The sequence below is a fragment of the Canis aureus genome, chromosome 4 (assembly GCF_053574225.1).
Source record: "Canis aureus isolate CA01 chromosome 4, VMU_Caureus_v.1.0, whole genome shotgun sequence".
NCBI lineage: Eukaryota > Metazoa > Chordata > Mammalia > Carnivora > Canidae > Canis > Canis aureus.
In genome coordinates, this window is record NC_135614.1 from 63,100,883 (window position 1) to 63,125,200 (window position 24,318).

The 24,318-nt window shown below is 37.6% G+C and overlaps 1 protein-coding gene across 2 annotated transcripts in view; it reads left to right on the forward strand.

The window, feature by feature from the left end:
• ARL15 (ARF like GTPase 15) overlaps nt 1-24,318 on the forward strand; it is a 397,557-nt gene that overhangs the window by 136,819 nt on the left and 236,420 nt on the right. For both annotated transcript variants that reach the window (XM_077895994.1, XM_077895995.1), the window contains 2 exons: nt 1,586-1,730; nt 18,023-18,082. In XM_077895994.1, coding sequence (XP_077752120.1) covers nt 1,586-1,730; nt 18,023-18,082 — 205 coding nt within the window. The remainder of the gene's footprint in view (nt 1-1,585; nt 1,731-18,022; nt 18,083-24,318) is intronic.

Here is a 24,318-nt window from a genome sequence, read left to right on the forward strand (position 1 = left end):
GGGAGAGCAGGCTGGAGGGAGTGGCAGTTGGTGGAACATATTATGGAAGACCTTGTAGATCAAAAGGGTTTAGACCCTAGAACAGTGGGAATAGTCACTGAAGGGGGTTAAGCAGATTGGATTTTGTTTTTATAAATAATCGTGGTGGCTGCCATGGAGAATAGAGAACAGAGAGGGCAAGAGCAAATATGCTAGGACCAGTGGGAGAATGTTGGTGTTGTCCAGGTGATAGTGGCTTGGACTAGAGAGAAGTGGACAAGTTCTAGAGTGATTTCAGAGGAGGTATGGACTAGACTTGCTGACTGACTAGATGAGAAGTGTGAGAGAGAACTAGTCAAGCTTGACTTATGAGAGCCCATAGGCCTCAGATTTTATCTGAATGAGACCACAGGCTTTTTCTAGGTCTTTTCTCTCATGATCTCCAGATAATCTAACAGTCAGTAGGCCTCCCTCCCTCTCCCTCTTTTTCTCTCCTGAATTATTGAGAGCCTAAATATTTCAGGCTCTACAAGTTGACACATAACTGGTCCCTAATAAATGAACGTTAGGTAAGTAGAAAGACCACAAATGGCCTGATTTCCTGTCTCCTAAAACTCCTGGCCTTTAATTCTTGCAGAGCAAACAAGTTCCTGCCATGCCCAAACTGCTCAGTAGTTCATGGTACCCTGAGGTCAGATGACCTGAAACAGACTTTGGCGCAGATCAAGATGGCAGTGACCTATACAGGGACTCTGTTGAATGATCTATAAAAGCTTTTTATTTTCAAATAGTACCAGAGTTTTAAGGCTAATACAAAGAAATTTCCCATGACTCTCCACTTCACTGGCCATTAACATTTTACCATGTTGGCATTGTCACAGTCCTCACCGTATAGAGCTGATGATGGACACAGATTTAGAAATTTTTTGAACCAATTAATTATGGATGTCAAGACCCTTTGTCTCTAAATACTTGATTAGGATGTGTTTTCTCAGAACAAGGGTTTTCCTTTTATTAGCCCAGTACAGTGATTAACTTCAGGAAGCTAGTGACCTCATGCAATACTGTTATCTATTATTGGTCCCTCACCTGTCATCCCACTGTCACTTCTGCTATTTTTCCTCCACCTGTTCCAAGGGTCCAATTCAGAAGACATTGCATTTGGTTATCCTGTCTCCAATCTTCTCTAACCTAAAACAGTTCCTCAGCATTTTTTTGACTTTTAAGACATTGAGATTTTAGAGAATGGGCCAGCTGTCTTGTGGAATGCTCCTCAGAGTGGTTTTTGTCTGAAGTTGTCTTGTACTTAGATTCAGACTGTGCATTTTTGGCAGAAAAGCTGAGCGAGGATGTCTTGCCCCTTGCAGGGTGCCTGTTGCAGCAGGAGGGGAGCCGTGAGGTCCACATAGGTCTCATTCCTAGGGATGTTAACTTTGATCACTTGGCTAAGGTGGTGTCTTCTGGGTTTCTCCACCATGAAATTACCTTTCCTCCTTATAATAAATAGGTTATTTAATTACTTCTTAATACTTAGTCATTGTAAATGTTACTAAACTTTGTGTCCAGTCATATTTAAAAGAGCCTCATTTCTCCCCTCTCTTGGCAGTGTTTTAGAGCACTCTGCTGCAAGGGACCACCGCCTGCACGACCTGAATATGACCTGGTTTGCATAGGCCTCACAGGTTCTGGCAAGACCAGTCTGTTGTCAAAGCTCTGTAGTGAAAGTCCCGAGAACGTCGTGTCAACCACAGGTGGGTACTGTGCCGGGGTTCTATCCCTTTCTCTTTCTCACCCCAAAAATGTTCCAGTTTCTTATGCTATTTGTGGGAACCATCCCTTCTATTTGTGATTAAATGCTTCAATTAGTTTATTTTGGGGTGTTCTCTTTTTCAAAATAGAGTGGGGGATGTTAGTAGCATTAAATTTCTATACCCTATATCTCTCTAGTTGGATTTTTTTTTTAAAGATTTTTAAGTTATTTATTCATGAGAGACACACAGAGAGAGGCAGAGACATAGGCAGAGGGAGAAGAAGGCTCCCCGGGGAGAGCCTGATAGGGGACTCTATCCCAGGATCCCAGGTTCACGACCTAAGCAGAAGGCAGATACTCAACCACTGAGCCACCCAGGTGCCCCTCTAGTTGGATATTTCTTTTTTTTTTTTTTTTAAATATATCTTTTTTTTTTTTAAGATTTTTTTTTTTTAAATTTTTTATGATAGTCACAGAGAGAGAGAGAGGCAGAGGGAGAAGCAGGTTCCATGCACCAGGAGCCCGATGTCGGATTCGATCCCGGGTCTCTAGGATCGCGCCCTGGGCCAAAGGCAGGCGCCAAACCACTGCGCCACCCAGGGATCCCTCTAGTTGGATATTTCAATGCCACTGAACAAGTCAAGCTCAGGAGAATATTGGTACAAACTAATGCTGAAACCTGGAATTCTAGTACTCTAACAAAATGGCTTTATCTCAGGCTCAATGAGTGCTAGTCTCCCTTGAGGAGTCACTCTAGCCTATTTGTGTTAGTCATACATTCCCTAAATAGTGCAGCTGGTGGTCTGAATCTTCTTTCCTCAGAGCTCCCATCTGGAGGAGAGTCAGTACAGGAACCATTGGTCAGGTTATGTTGTTTTCTAGATGTGGCCAAGAAGTCAGTCTAGGCAGTGGTTCTCAATCAGGCGAGATGTTGGGTTGTCACAACTAGGAGAGAGGGCTACTGGCTTCTGTTGGGTAGATGCCAGGGATGCTGCCAAACATCCCACAATGAGCAAGACCGGCCCTCACCACAAGGAAGAAGAGTGAGAGCACACTTAGTGGCTGGTTGGGTTTGGAAGATGAGCAAGAAAGAAGCCAAAGATGATTCAAGTCTGGTCCAGGTGATAGGAATATGATGGAATCATTAACTAGGACTTCCTAACAAATAAGAGTAATACTGACGACCAAGAAGAGCCTTACCTCAGTTAGGGTCAAGATTTGCCACTAAATAAGTTGGGGATTTGGAGCTTTTCAGATTTTAGAATTTTAGTTTAGATGAGAAACTATGGACTTGTAAAGCATTAGAGGCCTAGCATCATTGAAGGACAAAGAAAAGAGGGGCGCCTGGGTGGCTCAGTCGGTTAAGTGACTGATTCTTGATTTGGGCTCATGTTGTGATCTCAGGGACCTGGGAACAGGCTCCACACTCAGCAGGGAGTCTGTTTGGGATTCTCTGTCTCCTCTGCCCCTTCCCCACCATCCATTTGCATGTTCTCTCTCTCCAGTAAGTACATCTTTAAAAATAGAAATAAAAAAATAAAGGATAAAGGAAAGAATAAGGGCTTCATGATCATTGGTGAAACAACTGAGGCTGAGCAGAGCTCAAGCATGACCTTTCATGTGAAGTCATTCCTGACTATTGTCCTTTTCCCCAAGACAGAACTGAGCACTCCTTCTCCTCAACTGCACATGGTCCATATTCCTATCATTTGGTGCCTACAACACTGCTGTCTACATTTCTGTCCCCAACTTGGGATGTAAGCTCCTAAGGGCAGATAAACACATTTTATTTGGCTTTATACACCCAGAACGTAGCATAGGATTTGAGCATAGCTCCAGATGTCTATGAGTGAGTAAGAGGCAGTCGTAATTTGAATTCTGTTTTGATTCTGTCTTTAAACCATCTGAGGCTCAAAAGTATGGTGACATAGCTAGTGATAGAAGTAGGGTGCCAGTTCAAGTCTTCAAATGAAGTTTGGTGGTACCAAAGACTTAGGATTTGTGACGAGAGTAGTATTTGCTGCTTGTTGGTAAAATTGTGGGTATCTTTGGAGAAATGTAACTCATTATACAAATCTTGTTAAGTTAGTAATTCTTTTCAAGCAAAATAGCTCTCCATAAAATGTCAATTGTTATAAGTTTTATATCTTAAAGTTTTAATGCTTTGCTTTTACTGGAACCAATAGTAACATCGTGTACTAGTTGATTTTTCTGATGCTTTAGATGTTAGGTTGCCTGACATTTTGGATATGAGTTGTCATTATCCTGAGCCACATACAGTGACTTCTTGGAGGCCTTTTTGAAGGTTGCTGACAGCAAGAAGTTTACACCCAGGTTAGGAAGATGAGTTTCTAATGACAAACAGTTGATATGTGTTGCATGTTTAACATATGCCAGGTGCTAAGACAGCATGATGTGTGCTGTATGTGATGATAAAAACGAGAAAGCTAAAAAGGATCATTTCTAATGTGAGGAGTCAAAGAATTCATAGGGGATGTTAAGTGTGAGAAGGGCTTGGGATGACTAATCCTTGAGCAGAAAGGAATGGGGTGAGGAGAAGAAAGATAGGAACCATTCATAGAACAGCGACCTTACTGGGTTGAGACCAAGGACGCAGAGTCTAGGGTGTGTTGTGACCTGACACTGAAGGAGCTTCCGAGAGAGACCTGTACCATGAAGAGCCAATCCAGTAGGGATTGAAATTATGGGGATGGAGAGTTTAAGGCAACTATGATTGATCCTATAAGAGTGACAGCCACATTGGGTAACATGGAGGAAAGGAAGAGATAGGAATCAAATGTGCCTTAAGTTTCTAGCCTAGTGATGGCATGCATTGTGAAAAGTAGGAAGAACATGACAAGCAATTTTAAGATAAATGATGAATTTGGCTTTGGACATGGTAATTTTGAGGTTTTGGCAGTACTTTCAACAATGACCCAAATGCCAAAAGACAAGCTGACTAGAGAAAGTTTGGATCTGGATTTGGGAGACAATTGAGTTGTGGGTTTGGAGATTGTTGAGGAATAATGGGCGGTAGAAGGAAGAAGAGTGCTAAGCATCAACTATGTTTCATTCATTCTTCCCATATGTGTTGAATACCTGTCACCTGACTGCCACTGATTTAGGCACTGAGTATGCATTAATGATAACCGTTGGAGTTTCCATTCTAACATCTGCATCAGACAGGGAATCCAAGCCAGGCAGTTCTGTATGGTACCATATAGAAAACTATGAATCAGAGACCAAAGGAACTGGAGTTAAATAATCATCAGTCTTAAGTCTGAGAAAGGGCTGTGGTGACATTATCATTGTTAGCGAACAGTTTCAGTGCAGGGTATTACTAAAAACCAGCCTGGGCAATGAAGGGGAATGGTGAACAAGCAGAGGAAATGACAATGTATAGACTGTCCTTCTTATTCCTTGGCCCCTTAGCTAAGACTATACATAGACTACTCTTTCAAGAAGGTAGATAGCAATGGAGAAAGCCGTGTCTAGGGAATTTATTTTTACAAGGATAGGTGCTGTGTGGGCATATTAGTAAGTAGACAGAGGTACTAGGGCGGTGGTCAGAGAGAAGGAAAGATGAAGATGCTAAATAGAGGCAGTGAGAGCAAGAATGAATAAGGATTTCTGATTTTGTCAAAACAGAATAATTGGAATTCTGTCAAAACAGAATAACTGGGGGGCTTAAGGGGCAGACAAAATCTGAAACTGGTTTCAAGAGCATAAATTTATCAGGCAACAAAGCATAGTCATCTGAGCGATCAGAAACAAAGGAGACGAGCCCTGCATTTGCCCCAGCTTACTGCCTTGAGAGATTCCTTGGCTATGGCACACTGCCAGGGGGAACTGAGATATTGCTCACTGGACTCCCTACATTATGATAGATCCAAGAGTTGGAGAGACCAAAGCAACTAGGACTCATGGGACACAGTAACAGAGAGGAAAAAGTTGTACAGCAAGAGAACCCTGGAGATCTATAGAGGGTCTCCCTTGAGCATCCAGGATACTCAGTAGTTAGCCCATATTCATACAAGGCTAAAAGTTATGGCTGTTTCCTCCAGCCAGATTGGAAGTCATAATTCACAAGGTACTGGGTACTCAGGAGAGTCTTGTCTCAGGAATCAGCTCAAAGCTGAGCACTGCTCTAGACTCACCTAGGAAATCATATTAACAAGACCAAAGACTCCAACAGTTTCCTACCAACTGTAATGCATCCTAGAACAAAGTTGTAGGAGATTTACAGAAAACAATTACCTGGCACTTATTGTAAAATTCACATGTTAGACGTTCAATCAAATATTACCAGCCATGGTATAAACATGATTTATAATGAGGACATGGAATAAACATGATTTGTAATGAAAAGAAAAATCAATTGACTCTGACTCAGAACTGACACAGATAAAGGAATTAGCAAAGAAAGACTTAAAACTGTTACTATAAGGAAATTCTCTCTGTTCATACAGATAAGTAGAGACATGGAAGATTTTTTAAAAGAACCATATAAAATTTCTAATGGTGAATACTATAATATCTGAGGTGAAATATGTAAACCAGGTCAATTCATGGTAGATTACACATTGTAGAAGTGAAAAGTAATAACCTTGAAGGCCATTAGTATTAGCGACCCTCTAAAGTATTGAAAGAGTGAGAAGAAAGTGGAAGTGCAAAGAGCAACATGAACTGTGGAAAAACTTCAAGTCCCCAAACATGGGTCATTGGAGTCTATGAAAGTAAAGGATGGAGAAAGGAACAGAAAAAAGATTTGAAGACATAAGGTCTAAAAGATATTTAAACTTAAAACTATCAACAACAAATCCAAGAAGTTCATTAACCTCAAGAATGAGATATGAACAAACTACATGAAGACATATAATAAAGTTGCTCAAAACCAGTGATAAAGTGTGAGGATTAATTTTATATTTTCAACCTGGCTGGGCCAAGGTGCTCAGGTATGTAGTCTAATATTATCCTGGATGTTTGTGTTTTGGGAAGAGAATATTTAAATCAATGGACTTTGAGTGAAGCAGACAGCCCTCTATAATGTGGGTAGGTCTCCTCCAATCAGTTGAAGGCCTGAATAGAACAAAAGGTGACCATCCTCCATCAAGGAGGAAATCTTTATCAGGTAGCCTTTGGAGTTGACCTGCAGCCATTAGCTGTTTCCCGGTTCTCTAGCCTACCAAATTTTAGACTTTCCCAACATCCATAATGGAGTAAATTCCTTAAAATGTATCTATGTATACATAAACCTTCTATTGGTCTGTTTCTCTAGAGAACTTTGAATAAAACAAAGAATATCTTAAAAGCAGATAATGGATGTTACAAAGGAACCATGATAAGAGTGACATCAGATTTCTCACTGGAAACCATGCAAACAAGTCTGTGAAGCAACATCATTAAAATACATCATTAATATAGCAACATCATTAATATAGGGGAAAAAAGTTATCAACCTATACCCAGCAAAAATATCTTTGAAAAAGAAAGTTACAGACTTTTTCATTATACCTTTTTATTATACTTTTGTCATACTTTTTCTAGCATGAAAAATTGTTAAAAGTCCTTCAGACAGAAGAAAAATGATTCCAGATGGAAATCTGGATTTACACAAAGAAATGGAAAGTACAGAAATGGTAACTACAGAGGTAATTATATAAGATTTAGTTCTTTTTTTTTTAAGATTTAGTTCTTATTCAAATCTATTTATAAGATAATTGTTTAAAAATGTGAGGTTTATAACATACGTGAAGTAAAATGTAGGAGAATAATGGCATAGACGACATAGTGGAAAAAGAAGTATACTATTGTAAGGTTCTTATATGTGAATTGGCTATAATAACACTTGAAGGTAGAGTGTGATAAAAGATGTACTTATATAACCCTAAAGTAACCACTGAAATTACAGAGTGATGACCAATAAGGCAACAAGAGAGATAAGATGGAATTATCAAAAATTATCCAGAAAAAGGCAAAAAGAAAAGGAGCAAGAATAGATGGAATAAATAGAAAACAAGTGCTAGGGTGGTACCCTAGAACCTAACTATCAATAAACAAATTAAATGTAAATGATCTCGACTCAATTAAGGGACTGAGACTGACATTAGATTGAATAAATAAACATACAACAAAAAATGGGTCCCAACTACATGCTGACTTGAAACAAATCTTAAATATAAAGACAAAAATAGGCTGGAAAAAGATGTATCATGCTAACAGGAGCCAAAAAAAAAAGTTGGAGGCGGTATGTTATCAGAAGAGACAGATTTTAGAGCAAAGAATAAAGCTGAGAATAAAGAAGTTCATTTTATAATGAAATCACTTAAGAGATTTTAAGAGTACTAAACATTTATGTAACTATTAACAGCTTGAAAATACACAAAGTAAAAACTGACTGGAACTCTAAAGGGAAATAGACAAACCAACATGTCAGATTTTAATACTCTCTCAATTATTGACAGAACATGTAAGAAGAAAATCAGCCAAGATAGAGTAGGTTTGAAAAGTACTATCAGCCAACTTGACTTGATTAACATTTATAGAAAACTCTGATAGTGGAAGACATTCTTCTCAAGTGGATGTGGAAAATTAATCAAATTAGACCATATTCGAGGATATATAACAAGTCTCAATAAATTTAAAAGGACTCAGGTCCTACTAAATATGTTCTCAAATCACAGTGGGATTGGATTAGAAATCAATAAGATTTCTGGGAAAGTCCCCAAGTATTTGGATACCAAATTACTTCTACACTTGATCTTAGCCAAAAGGCTAAGCGATCCCAAATTACTTCTAAATGACCCATGGATCAAAGAAGAATGCAAAAGAAATTATAAAGCATTTTGCACTGAATGAACGTACAACACATTGGAATTTGTGGGATGCCTCTGAAGCAGGAGTTTAGAGGAAATTTATAGCACTAAACACCAATGTTAGAAGAGTTTCAAGCCCGTGATCTCAGTTACTACCTTGAGGAACTAAAAGAGAAGAATGGATTAAAAACAAAGTAAAGCAGAAGAAAAGAAATTATAAAGACCAAAGTAGAACTCAATGAAACAGAACAGAGAAAATAATTGAAACCAAAGACTGGTTCTTTGAGATGAATGAAATTTGTAATTATACTCAAATAGATCAGGAAAAAAAATATTAAGACACTAATATCAGGAATAGTAGTTATAAAATGTAGATTTTATAAATATTAAAAGGATAATAGAATGTTATGAACAGCTTTATGCCAGTAAATTTGACAACTTGAAACATTTGTTGAAAGACAAACCATCAGAGCTCATTTAAGAAGAAATAAAAAACCCGGATAGATCTGTATTTAATGGAAATGAAATGATAGTTAAAAAAAAAAAGAAAGGGAGAGAAAGAAAACTTGAAAACTAGTTGGCTGTACTGGTGAATTCTATCAAACATTTTAATAAAAAAATAATGCCAATGCTACATAATACCTTCCAGAAAATTGAAGAGGTAAGGAAACTTACCAACTTAGGCAAGACCAGCAAGTTTAATGCCAAAACCAGAAACACATTACAAGAAAACTACATATCAATAGCTCTCATGAATACAGATGCAAAAAGTATAAATATAAATTTAGCAAATCTAGTATATCACAAAGTGACATTTATCCTAGGAATGCAGGATTGATTTCACACTCAAAAAAAAGAAAAATCAGTGAAATTTAATTCATAATATCAAACTAAAAAAATGTGATTCTCTCAGATACAAACAAAAAAAATCTCAATTTCTGATAAAACTCCACAGAATACGAACAAAAGGGAATTTTTCGCAACTGTTAAAGGGCATCTGTGAAAACCCTACAGCTACTCTCATTCTTAATGGTGAAAGAATTCTTTCCTCCTCGGATCAAGAATAAGAAGACAAGGATGTCCGTTGTCAATACTTTGATTCAGCATTGTAGTAGAGATTCTAACCAGGGCATTAGGCAAGAAAATGGAAAGGCTTCCAGATTGGAAAGGAGTAAGTAAAACAGTCTTTATTTGCAAATGACACAGCCATCTATGTAGACAATTTGATGGAATCTACAACTTTATATCAGTGAATTAGAGATAGCAGAATTAGAGCAGATAATCTTGGAGATCTGAAAGTTTGGAGAATATCTTGGTCATTAATTTAGAAGAATGTTGTCCATAAGAATAAAAACAGGAAGATTGTGGTGTACAAATGTTAGCCAAGTATTGAATTAATTTGGTTAGATGACCAGACTCTCTGAAAATTGATAAGTGGAAAAGCAGAGGTCCATGTATAAGTAGAGGCCACAACTTAAGGTGGAAAATTATTAACAGATGACTATGGTGAAGTGGTCTAAAAACATCATGAGGACTGCATGCTTGTCCTGAGTGGCACTGTTTGGGAAAAGAAAAGTTCTGTTGACTAGTGGAAAGAGGATGGAAAAGTGCAAGAAAATGTTGGACCCTAGAGAAAACTTTTCTTAGCAGTGTCCATATGACTCAGTGAAAGGGTTCCAAAATGTTAAAGGAGAAGCTGGCTTGGAAATGAGAGGCCTGAAGTAAGGATATAGGAGGGAAGGAGATGCCTATTGGCTGAGTCTGTGTGTTCACTGTAGCCATTGAAGGTGGAGAAGAGATTGGAGAAACTAATTAGTGTTGGACTGAGGAAGGGGGGAAGGAAGAAAGGTAGCAGGGAAGAGCCAAGCAGGCTGATTTTAAGTTGTCAGTGGACCCACAGAAACCAATTCCCACAAGAGTTCCAGATAGGCATGGTTGGTGTGTTCAAACCTACTTCCTGGTTCTTTTTTTGTTAAGATCAGATGTGTGTGTATGTATGTAATTGAAGAACAAAGGAGGTGGAAGGAAGGTCCTAAAATAAATGGCAAAACCTAACAGCAAGAAAAGATAACTAGGAGAAAAAATGAAGGGAGACAGCCACTCATTACATGTGAATATTTAATGTGGAAAATGAAGAACAGCTGCAAGAGGCTAAGAATGACTTACACAGGAAAAGACCAAGAACCTTAACTCTAATTTTCCAGTAATTCTAAATGTTTATCAACAAGACAGAATGTCAGAAGAACGATACTGTTTTTGTAACAGGTATTAGAGTATACAGCTGTCCCACTTGGAGAATTCAGTCACAGTTACAAATAGTATCTAGAATCCAGTTGATAAGTGAATTAAAAGAGATATTTCATAAAAAGAATTAACAGCGAAGAAATAAGTGGGAAAGGTTCCACTTTGCCATAAATTCAGCTTTACTAGAGAATAAACAAGAAAAACATTAATTTTATACTCGAATTGATTAATATTGCTTTTTCTTTATGATAAGACTCAATGCTTTGTAAGGTCATGGTAGCATGCGTTAGTGGTGGCCTTGTGATTGGTGTTGTCCCTTTTCTTGGAAAACGATTATTCATATAAATCAAAGGTTGTCAAAACATTCACATCTTTTGACCTAGTAATTATGCCATTGGGAATTTACTTTAAGCACATAATTTTAAAGAAACCATTCACACAAAGTGATTCCTTGCAACACTTATATAACTAAGATTTAATTTAAACATCCTTATAGCAAGGAAGTTTATCAAATTGTAGGCAATTCTGTGGAAAAAGTTATAGAGTAGAAAAAATAGTCTTCCATTGGAGAAAATTTACATTTGTTTTTAAAATTAAACTGTGCCTTTGAATGAAAAATGGGAAAAGAACATGTAATAATAACGGTGCTATGGGCGGCCCGGGTGGCTCAGTGGTTTAGCGCCACCTTCAGCCCAGGGCGTGATCCTGAGATCTGGGATCAAGTCCCACATCGGGCTCCTTGCAGGAAGTCTGCATCTCCCTCTGCCTGTGTCTGTGCCTCTCTATCTCTCTGTGTCTCTCATGAATAAATAAATAAAATCTTTAAAAAATATATTTTTAAAATGTGCTACGATACAGCTGAATTATTTGTGAAATTTTGTTCTTTTAAATTATTTCTTTATAATGACTTGATAGCAAGCCAATTAAAAGTAAAATATTTGTTGGAAGAGTTGGGAACAACTGAAAAGAGAATCTGCCTTTGAGAATTTGTTTCTTAAAAGCATCACAAGAAAGATATGTCCATCCAATTTTAGCAAGACAAGAATGTCTGCCTTTTCTTCAGAAGCAAAAGGAGTCCAAACTTTATTGGATTGCTAACCTCAGCAATCTTTTACCTTTGACATAATTTTTAGAAGATACTTAAATTGTCAAAACTTAAAGGGCCAAGAAACCCTCCAGAGAGTGATTGGAAAGCTTGCACCTTGGTTGAGAAACAAAAGTGATCTCTGTCCCTAGTGAATTCCTTGACTGGAGATGCACAAGGAATTTGTTGATTAAAAGGGGTTGTTAACCTATAGATTACACAAAGACTCTAAACTAGAGGAATGGAGTCTAAAGGCTTAGGATAATATATTGACATAACCTGGAGAAAGCAGAGCACCTGGGAATTGAAAAACGTTGAACATCTCTTCTAAGGATATTTCTTATTACACCTGGAAAACAGTCGAGTGGGATGCCATTGTGTTAAAATAGAAAAAGATCATGATAATTTGAAAGAAATGTACAAAACGTTCATGAAAAATTAGAGTATTTTAGAAACTTAAGTATTAGTTGTGTATGTGTTAAGTCAGCAAGAGAAGTTAAAAAATCCAATTTTGTTATCTGCTAAAGGACTGTTTTATAAATGCCTATGGATTAGATTTGCTTTTAGGGTATTGAAATCATACTTAGAAGAATCTCATTAGACTGGAGGAATTGTCCCAATGTCACAAAATTACCATGGCGTAAATCATGCCCTGGGTTAAAGTCAAGGCCACCAGCTCTGTGGAATGCCTTGCCCTTCAGCAGTTGTTAAAATGATCCAGGAATTTCAGAAGTACACACAAAGTATCCATGTGCAAGTGTGCAGACTTGAGTATTAGGAGGGTAAGGGGGGGGAGGAGTTGGTCTGTAGATCCAAGTTAGATACTCATGTGTTCCACCCAATGAGTAAAAATAGACTAGTCTCACTCCCCAGACTAATTTTGTCACAATTCCAGGAATGCTCTCCCTGCATAAAAAAATTTCACATCCATCTCCCTTGTATCACAGGTTTTGCTGAATTTTAATACTAAAAGTCAAAAACTGAAAGTCTATGCAAACAATTATTTCCCCAAAGAGTTATTAAGTCATATATTTATTAAAATTTGTGGGGTTAAATCTTCAGGGAGGTTTTAGTCTTACCGTTGTAGCTTTGAGAGGCCAGGAAAAAATGACTGCGTCACTTAGACTGCAGCCATCAGCTTGTTTGAGTGGGATCTGGGGAGTCCTGCCCATGAGGCCTTAAGCCAGATACTGGAGGCCATTGATGATTGACTCAGTTGTTACTGTCATTTCCTCTTTTTTGTTTAAATAATGGAATCCCATTATAGAAGACACCTTAAGGAGCTTATGTAATCCACCCATTTTGCAGATGAGGGATTCAAGGTCAAGAAAAAATATGGCTGGTGAGTCTAAGAGCTGTGGCTAGGATATGTGGGACAGTCCTCTTATCACATCAGCACACTGACTACCTGTGGAGACATCAGAGGATGCCTATTTTGTGGACAAGGAACAGCGATCAAGCCTAGTGTCATGGCTGAGTCAGTTGAGCTTTTTCTCTCTCCTGCTAAAGTCCTGGTTTTGTTAATAACACCAATAAAAAAGTACTTTCTGAACTCATGCTATTTTCATTCCATTAATATGGCAATATCATGTGAGCATGAGAACACCTACTTTGGTTCTTTGTATTGCATTATTTATAGAGAGGCAGAAGAGTTTTGAAGATAGCACTTAGTACTCTAGGTAGGGCACCTAGCCCTTTCTTGCTCACTTTCCTCCTGGGACAGTAGTACTGATGTTAGGATTGTTGTGACAGTTAAATTAGGAAATAAATATAAACCCTCAGCATAGATCTTTAAAGAAATACTGAGATCATATTATATGCCTATCACTGGCCTAAAGGATATACTGCACTCTTTCTCCAGGCGGGATTCTTGCAGTCTAACTGGGGAACAGATATAAAACAAAGAAACGGGTATGAAACTATAACTGAAAATTTCATGGAAGTACTGAGTACTGGAAGAACATAGATCTCCAAAATCAGCGTATTTCTTTTTCTTTTTAAGATTTTATTTATTCATGAGAGACACACGGAGAGAGGCAGATGCATAGGCAGAAGAAGAAGCAGGCTCCCTGTGGGAAGCCCAATGCAGGACTCAGTTCCAGGACCCTGGGATCATACCCTGAGCCAAAGGCAGATACTCAACCACTGAGCCACCTGGTGTCCCCAAATCAACCTATTTCAAGAATGTCATGGAAAACTTGCCTGACAAAGTGGAGTTAAAACCATACCTGAAGGATGAAGAGTTTGCCAGAGGGGCAGAGGGCACAAATGGAGCAGAATGTGCAGAGGCCCTGAGTTGGAAGGGACATAGCTTGTGTTAGGAACTCGAGGAAAATAAGTGGGAAATGATACAAAAGAAAAACTGGAAAAGGAAAGGACCACCAGACAAGATCGAGCCTCATTAGGTGTCTTGAACTATATCCCGAGTAGTGAGAAGCTATCTGAAGATTTTTAACCAGGGGAGTGATGTAAACAGACATGAATTTCAAGAGGATTCTAACTGCTGCTAATGTGTGGAGGAGACTGAGCAGGCCAATACTAGATGCGAAGGGTTGAGTTTAGGAGGCTCTTGAAGTTGTCCAGGTGGTGGTGGTGGCTTGACCTGAATTATGGAAAGAAGTGGATATAACTGAGAACTATTTCATAGATGGAATTGACAGACTTTGTTGACTAGAATTAGGAAAGAGGGAAAGGAAGTGCTATAGAAGACTCCATATATTTGGTTTATAGAAGTCCTCAAATGTTTTCGATTCTATAGGTTTAACTTTTATCACTGCTTTCATGATAGATCAGCCCTTGAGATCACATGTGATTTTGACTGGGAGAAATTTAAAGCCTCTAACAGTTGGTGACCATTAGTATTCAGAAATTTTGGTTTTATTTACTACACATTTTATAGCCCTGGGTGCCATTTGTTCTCATTTACAGATGAGGAAACTGAGGCACAGGGTGGGTTAAGTAACTTGTTCAGTTGATAATGGCAGAGCCAGAATTGGAACCCATAGGTTTTTTTCTTTGGAGCCCATATTATCCTGGTGGTTTTTATTCCTCAGAGCAACTTTCGGGAAAGGTGTTTTGGTGATTTGACCTTTATCTCCCTTCTAAATATTAATATTTCCCCTACCCCTTGACCTCATCCAACCCAATAGAAAGGAAGAAAGTAAAGTTGATCTGATAGTTACCCTTCTTGTTTGCCCTTCTGGTGAACTGAAAGTGTGGCTTTAAATTTTAATTCTTTTTAATCCTCGCAAACATTTGGAATGACTAAAAATTTTTAACAAATTGTTTCTTTGCCATGTGTAGTACATTTTTCTTATTTTCTAGACTGATTACGTAGGCTTTGTCCTCTGAACGTTCATTACCACACTATACTGTAAAAATATGAAGACAGCAAAATGGAAGACTGTATATACCTTTGCAGTATAAATCTAGCCACACATGTTCGATTTGGAGAGAAAACATGTGTATTCTGCAGAAACATTTATATGCCTATAAATAACATTGCTAGGTTACTTGGCTTGTGTGAACATCCGAGGACATTTTTGCAGTCAGTTTATTATATCTGTGAGGATTAAAGAGGGTAACAATGATAGAATCTGCCCATTGGATTATAAATTTCAAAAGCCGTATTTTGCATATGGGTGCAGCAATTTCTGGAAGAATATTCCTTTCCTTAGGCACCTGCATATTGTCAGCTTTTAAGAATCAAAGCAAATTGAACATTGTTGGTGTGCTCTATAATTCTGTCTTTTTCAAACTCAGGGCCTATCTTATTTCTCTGGAAAATCCATACTTAAGTTGTCCCGAACATAACCACTAATAGACTCCTGAGTATTTGCATAGCTTTTCGTTTTCAGGATTTCACAATCATTGCCTTTTAATCCATACGACACCCCTGTGAGGTGGGTAGACACATTCAAACATCCAAGTCTCCCGCAGGCAAATTTTGGTGCCAGCAGGAGTATTGTGCTTGGCACTGACTTTCCTTAATTTCCCAGAGGCCAGACACCTGGAGAGGCTTTTCTGCAGCCCCAAGTACATGCCAGTGCTTCAGCCACATGGAGCTGCCTCCTTGTTCCTTCTGCTTTTTCACTAAGATTCAGTGACTGCATGAACCATTAACCATAACGCTGTGGCCACTGTGTCAATCTGCATCAAACCTACCCAGGAGGGCTATGTTTTGGAAAATTCTAGAGAGCCTGATGAACTTTTATACAACAAATTTCAACTGTTCACACTTCTGTCACTCTAATAAGGGTCCTTTTCATTCAGTGGTAATATCTGTGGCTCCAACTATGTATTTATTATTGATAAATACATCCCCAGGATTTCTCTTAAGAGTCTATAATGCGTTCAGGCAGGCAAGAGATAGCCGTAGCTAATGATGAAATCAATACAGAGCTAATTCATATAGAATGCTAGCAGTCATATATTGTGTGCTTATTTGTATCAGGCACCGTGATAAACATAATACATAAGTTGTATCATTTTTATAATAACTATATGAAGGAGAGTCTATCATTCCCATTTTACAGATGGCGAAAGCCAAGGCTAGTAGGTTGCCCACAGTCACAGAACTGATTTAAACCTAGTTCTGTCTGACTCCAAAGTCACTTTTAACCATTAGATGATATTTACTGCCTTAGGTGGAAGACCCCATGGAACTTTAAAGTGCTAGCACAGGGGATCCCTGGGTGGCTCAGCGGTTTGGCGCCTGCCTTTGGCCCAGGGTGTGATTCTGGAGTCCTGGGATCAAGTCCCATGTCAGGCTCCTGGCGTGGAGCCTGCTTCTCCCTCTGCCTGTGTGTCTCTGCACCTCTCTCTCTCTCTCTCTGTCTATCATGAATAAATAAATAAATAAATCTTAAAAAAATAAAAAGTAATAAAGTGCTAGCACGACATAGAGCAAAAAAGTAATAATAAGGTAAGATATTAAAAAGTGCATATTAACTTCTATTTTTATACAGTGAAGCAAGACCATGTAAAAGAATTGTTCTTATCCACAGCATATGGTGTGTCTTTTCACCTTTCCAGACACCTATCATAACTTCATAACTGGCTTCAAACAGAAAGTATTTCTAGATCTTACACTCTTAAGTCATTATCCCCTTTTCAAGAAATGATCTTAAAATTGCACATAGTAATGTGTAAAACTTTAGATTAATTGGGTGGTAGAAATTACTGAATAAATTAACTTTTAAAAATTAGTAGGGCTTTTAAATGAAAAAGTACTTGTATATAGCAAAACATTGAAATAAAAAGAATCTTCTCTTTAAGACCTTCACATCCCCAATGGTCCCAAGAACCCTCACTAGTCTGTTTCTTGTGGATCCTTTCAGGAATAATTCATGGGTTTGTTGGCATGTGTGTATGTGTGTAGGAATATATGCATGTATGTTGCAATTGATAGGCTTTTATACAAAAACCTGTGAACCAGATATGTTGAAGTCAATCATGACTTGAATGATAATAGTTAAGTCTTAAATATATAATTTAAAAAACTATACTCTGAATATATTTTTATTAGAAATCATTTACTGCATATATTATAAAATGTGTATAGACAATTATCACACTTTTAAGAAAAATGTATAGTATTAACCATATTCTTAAAACTCTGACATAAATCCTATATAATTTTAATATATGATAGTTATAATTTAGGTACCTTAATCTCTAGAGTTGCTAAATTATATGTGAGAGACAATTAACTTTAGGAATAGGTGCAAAGGTCCTAGTAGATCTAATATTTTCTTTGAAGTTTCTCTGTACTTAAAAATGTCTGTCTTACAACTGATAAAATTTACAAGTGACAAAAAATATTAAAGAATAGAGTATTATTCTTATGGATATTGTGCCATAATACACAGCTATGTTTTGTAAATTTGAAGAGGATAATGTGTTATCAATATCAAAAATATTAAAGAATAGGGTATTATTCTTATGGATATTTTGCCATAATACACAGCTATGTTTTGCAAATTTGAAGAGGATAATGTGTTATCAATGTATCTTGAATTGTGTTTCCAGCATAAATATGAGCTATGAAAAATAGCTTTTAATCTGCCTAAAAGAGGCTGTGAGCATTTTATGCATTTTTAAAAGTTAAGTTGCTAATTCCTTTTTTATGTCTTTGTTTTTTAATTTTAGGTTTTAGTATAAAAGCAGTGCCATTCCAGAATGCCATCTTGAATGTAAAGGAACTTGGAGGTATAACATTTAAAATCCTTTCTGTGTCTGGTTTAAGCTTGTACTAATTTGGTATTAATGTTACATATAATTTAAAAATTATTATTCTAGCAGAGGATTCATTTTAACTTTTTTCCCTTGGTGACAAAGATATTTCTTTCATTTTATATATGTTTTAAAGGTTGTCAGCGTTCTAAGTAATAAGCTTGTGTGTTTTTGTTTTGTTTTTTTAATTAGAGAACCATGCTGTTGGTTCTGTTTGATATGCTACACATTCTTTGGTTTTACTTGTTCAGAAAATGTATTCCTGATCGAAAGGTATGAAGGGAATTTTAATATAACAGAAAGATAAGTCATATATTATGCAGGGCAAAGAACTATATTTTAAAGTAGTTTGTATTCATCCTGCAGGTTTTATTGTATTAGATCTTTTTAGAATGTATTTGTTCCGATAATAAATCTTTGCCAATGGATTCTTTGCTGGTCAAGCACATTTATTGGATAGGCTGTACCCCAAACTATACATCACTCCGTCTTTCATTACACTCTGTGTCTGGGATTTTTTTGGTTGTGTTTTATGTCAGTCAGGGTCTTAACCCATGTAAATAGGTTAACAAAGAAATCCGTCAATTCAGTGAACCTACTAAATTCTCTAATGGCACAGGAAAATGGTTAAGTGCTCTGAAGTTCAGGATCATATTGGTGAGTTTAATGACTTAGAAGAAAGTTCTCTTCCATCTCTTTAATCACTTTGTAATATTGACCTTCCCCCTCCTCCCTCACTTTTTTCTAAGTTCATTCTAACTGACCTATTTTTAACTTGATGCAATTGAAACACAAACTTTATGCCATTTTAATAGTGCTTAATGCCACCTTATTTTTATCTCCTTAGTGTATTAGTTCATCTTCTCAGGTGTTGTAAAGAGTTGTATCTAGAATGAGTTTATTTCTGCCAGTCTTTTTTATAGCTATTTTTGACTTTCACAGCATTAATATCTAAATCAGCCATGGTTGATAAATTTTGATTTCCCTTTAAGGCGTTTGATTTAGTCATTTGGGTACAAAAATTCTAAAGTGTGAGTGTTTTGTCATGGAATCATTTTTCTACATAAAATTTTTAAAAGACTGCTCTTTTAGGTTGAATATTTTAATAATCTGTGTGGTTTCTAGTGCCTCTGCTTCTCAGTGACCATGTAATTATAGTCAGGAACATATTGTAAAAGTCCACGGAATCAAAATGTATGGCTTGAGAATTTTATTGGTTTTAAGTGTGGTTGATACTTCATAAGGATTTTATTACTAGGCTAGACCCAAAACTTTTATTGAACCCCCTCCAGGTGTAAGAAACTATTGATTAATTGATAAGGTGTTTATTAGAGATGTTAGTTGGATGATACAAATAGTGAATGTGCCTGGATAACTGAAGTGAACACTTCAGGGAATTTTTGTAGCCTTGCCTCTGTGCCACTGTAACACTGAAATTCAATACAATAAAAGAAAAATTAGGGGACAGGAGGTATAAGATGGGAATCTGTCTGTTCCCAAGCCAGGTTTCATTTTGCTGAAAACCCTCTGCCCTGACAATTGCAAGAATGGACATTGCAGTGAAGAGGGTACCATAGAGTTCAATGGTAACATTATAGTTCATGTGATGGCTATTCTGTAATGGTTTGAGATACAGGTAAGAGATAAAACTGTCAGGATTGGGACAGGTATGTGAGTTCCAGGCTAATGATAATGTGTTTGTCATGCAGTATTCTACTCCCCTCAATTTTAGTAGTTCTGTTCTCAGTCGAGAGACCGTTTCAAGGAGAAAGTGATTTTTCTGAGTAGAATCTGATTGTGCATCCTGGGTTGAATGCTCAGAGACTAGCTGTGGAGGGAGTTTATTGCTTTGTTGTGCATTCACGAAGTCCTTTAACAAATATTTTTTGAGGGCCTCTTCTGTCTGGAAGAGGACTGGACACTAGACTGTGTCTCATCTAAGAAGGCAGGAAAAGTAGGCTAAAACACACAACAGAGTGTAGCTTTCCAGGATTCAGGGTATCTCTTAGGTGGTAGGAAGTGCATCTGAATGTAAGGTACCTATGTAGCGTTTAGGGAGATTTGTAACCGAGTGAAATCAAGGTGCTTGAGAAGGAGGTAGCTTATTGAAAATTTCAGGAGGAAAGAGTGGCATGTTTTAGGAATGATGTGTGAAGATGCAAAGCCTTCTTATACCAATAGAGGATTTCTCAGAAGTCCAATCACGTTGCATTCATCCAGGGAAAAATCTTGAAATCAGGGGAGAAATTCAAGAAGATAGATGGTAGAAATAGCAGTACTGAGTGCCACAATGTGGCCAGCATGGTGGGATGCTCGGATGGTTCTGCTTACTGGAGGGTTGATTCAAGAGATGAGCATCCCCCGTGATCCTCCCTGCAACAAGCTCCCTGTTCAGATGGCTCCGAGGCTCTCCATCATCCCCCTTCTCAACCTTCACTTGAATTTCTCACTTGTTCAAAATAGGAAGAGACACGAACTAGTGTTCCTTATTTAATAAGAAGAAACAGAGTGAAGTGAATTAACAGTGACCAGTGGAGTTGAAGGAAAATCACTTTGGGGAGATCTTAATAAGAAAATTTGTTTACTTACACAACTGATCGTTTGTGTCTGTGCATATCTATAACTTGTATGTATAACATATACATAGATCTGTGTCCTCATCAACTTCCTCTTTTGCAAGGGTGTTTCCTACATCTCTCACTCTTAAAATTTTCACTCATGCACATTTTTTTCTTGTGGCCTTTTCTTACCATTCATGCCATCATCCCAGCACAATTTATATCAAGCATGATTCTAGTTGCTGAGAATAAAAGATATTTAAAAAATATCCCCTGTCTTCAAGAAACTTGTGATTTTTTATTCTGGAGACATTGTTTGATTTCAAATATTTGTTTTCATGAAACTTTGGAAAATGAAATTAAGGGGGAGAGGAATAAGTTCAAGATAACAGGTGATACCAATAGAGATATAATCAGTCCAGCCTGGTGGTTTATGGGCAAGTTCTGTTTTCACTATTTTGAGAATGACTTGCTCTCCTTACCTTAGCTGTCATCCCCACCAAGCTGCACTGATTATGCCTATATTTATGTGAAATTGGAACTCTAAATATTTTTTCTATTTTTTTTCTTAATCCCATTTTTCTCCCTCCAGTTAAGTTCTCATTTAACTTTTGCAGCTTTGTGCCTAACGGGTGCTATTACTGTCTCACGAGTGATGAGACTCAGGATGGCCAGGCACAGAGATTGAGTGACTTGATCAGAGTTATTTGGAGAACGAGGTAGATGTCCATTTGAGTACTTACCCAGTGTGGAACATTTTATCTCGTGCCTGGCACAAGAGAAGTGCTTCCAATTGTTATCTGCTACTGCTTTTATCATGATTATGTGCACAATTTAAAGTCTTTACATGTTGGTATTATTTTGTGTTGGTATTTATTTTGTTAACACTGTATTGATAAAACACGAACACTTTACTCTTTGCTCAAAAACTTCTTTGGGACTTAATCTCTCTAACTATTGCAGCTGCTTTTATTATTGATTTTTCTATCCCTGACTCTCAAGTCAATTCTTGTTCACTTATGGTTCTGACTCCACTGTTGTAGTCCTGCTCCCCTTCTGATCTCTTCAAGAGGGCTTTTGAATCAGTCTTGACCTCAGCTTTCCAGTCTATCTTGAGTTTTCCACAAACGCATCATTTTCATATTTTTATTCTTTTTAATTCATTTATTCAACAGATACTTATTATGTACATATTACATGTCCAGGCTGAGTTCTAAAAAGTAGCGGTTATATTGGCAAGAGAAGCCCAGTCCATGCATAGACTAGCTATTGGACACAAGGGGAGACTCTTGTCGTGTACTTGTCTCCTTGATTAAAGCCAGATATTACTATTTACAGTCCTAGAATGAATTTCTAGATTAATCCCTCCAGTACTGGGAGGGATTTTTTAATACCATCCAGCATGGCTGTTCAGATCTCTACAAAGGACATTCTGTAGTATTGTTCAGTAAATTGATTTTTCTTTCATTTGGAAGGTTTTTATTGAAACTAATCTAAATCCTTTTTTATTTTTAATTAAGTACTCTGCTTGTCTTTTGCTATTTATTATTCTGGATGTTGTGCAAGACACCTAGTAGGATCCTGAACAGACAGAAAGATAAATCTTTCAACGAATTTTCTTTCTTCCTAGTAGAGGAAGCCCAGCTACTCTGTATGATTCTAGGCAAGTCCATTTTCCTGTATCTCTGCTTCCTTATCTGTAAAATGTAGTAATAAGAGTTCCTGCATTATATAACCATTGTGAGGGCTAAATTAACATAGGTCAAGTACTTGGAGATCCGTCTGGCCCACAGCTAACATTTTTGGAAGATTTACATTATAATTATGCTCTCCCCCCCCCATACCCCTCCAAAAAACACCTTTCAATAAAGCCTCGGCCCCTCCCCATCCCCCCCGCCCCCACCACCAAGGTCTCTAGAAATAACCCAAATCATGTATTGATTGTTTTTTCTCTTTGTGGTCATGCCTTGATCCCTTGTGGTCAAGATGATCATTTTATTTTGTTTTACCTGTTTAAACTGAAACAACAAAGGGAAGGGACCTCCTTGGAGTCTTTTTGTTAGCAGCCTAGCATAGTTTTTGGTAGTACACACATGTTAATACTAAATGTTTTTGTCCCATCTACCTTATCACCTTTCCCTCTGTTTTCAGTTTCTACCTGAAAAATCTCTTCTATCACAATGCCTCTTAATTGCTTTCATTCTGTTTGGCTTATGTATTGTAACCACATTCCTAAGGTGAATGAAGCATCTGGCATCTTTCGCTGAGTTGAAAGCACCAGTCCCGCTCTAGTGACTTTACAGCTTTGGTAATTTTTCATTTTAGAAATTTCCAGTTCTTAAATCTACAGATTTGTATGCATTCAGGGATATTTTTCTCTTGATTTTGAAATTTCATGTGTAAATCGATAGAACCCAGAGAGGAAATTTTCATTTCTTAGCACGTTTGGTTTGTTACCACGAATGCATAAGGATCCAGACATTATAATATTCCTTTTTCTTTCCCTAACTGAATTCTGAAACCACAATCAGTTTTGTCAAATGACTTGTTTTCTCCCTTGGATATTCTAATGAGTTGTGTCTGAGTTGTTTCCCCACCCAGTAAACTCTTTGGCAGTCCCATCTTCCCGGTTGACACTAGGAAAGGCAAAAGCTAAAAAGCAGTGAGCGGTCTTTTATGCTTTAGTATTTGCTGCTAGTTGTCAATCAGAAAGGAAGTTCATGAAGATTTTTGTTTGGACTTTATTTTTTTCCTCTAAAGACGAGACCACTTTTCTTCTTCACAAGGTGGCGAGGGTAGTGCAGAAAAGTGCAAGTTGGGTTCATTTGCCCATTTACTTCAGCCCATGCAATAGTGATTGAATGATTTTTGAGGATTGTCAGCTAAGCCATTTTTTTTAAAGGTTGCTTCTTTCAGCAGCCAAGCTGTTATATGAAACAGATGTTGACTCTGTCCTGTTTCTTTGTTTGGCTGGAGGAATACACCGCCTCCTCACAGTGAAAGGTGCTGTTTCTTTGTATCCTGCTAGTTATCTTCGGGTGCCGTTAATCTGCCCAGGTTATTTGCATTTCTTAATTTCTCCAGAAACTGTACAGGGCAAATTTCTTGACAGGCAACCCAGGGGGCACTGCTGCCTGCTCCTTTTTCATTTCTGCTGTCTGTACCCAGGCCATTGATGTCTTTCATGAAAATAAAGCTTTCTTCCTTCAGAATCATGCATTAAAAATTTATTTTAGAAGGAAGAATGGCTCTTTAATTTTTATTTGCTGTGTTCTCCTAGTCCTATGTATATTATGATTATTGCCTTTGTATCCCCACTTACTACCTCCTATTAAAAGAAATCCAGCTAGGGGCGCCTGGATGGCTCAGTAGGTTAAGCATCTGCCTTCAGCCCACATCATGATCCTGGAGTCCCAGGATTGAGCCCGGCATCGGGCTCCCTGCTCAGCGGAGAGCCTCTTCTCCCTCTGCCCCTCCCTTCACTTGGAAGCTCTCTCTCTCTCAAATAAATAAATAAATAAATAAATAAATAAATAGGTTTTTTTTTTTTTTTTTTTTTTTTTTTAAGAAATCTGGGTAAATAACTATGGATTTAATGTCACTGCCTCTGAGAGTCATGCTATCCAACAGATACAGGGAGGAACCAAGACCATA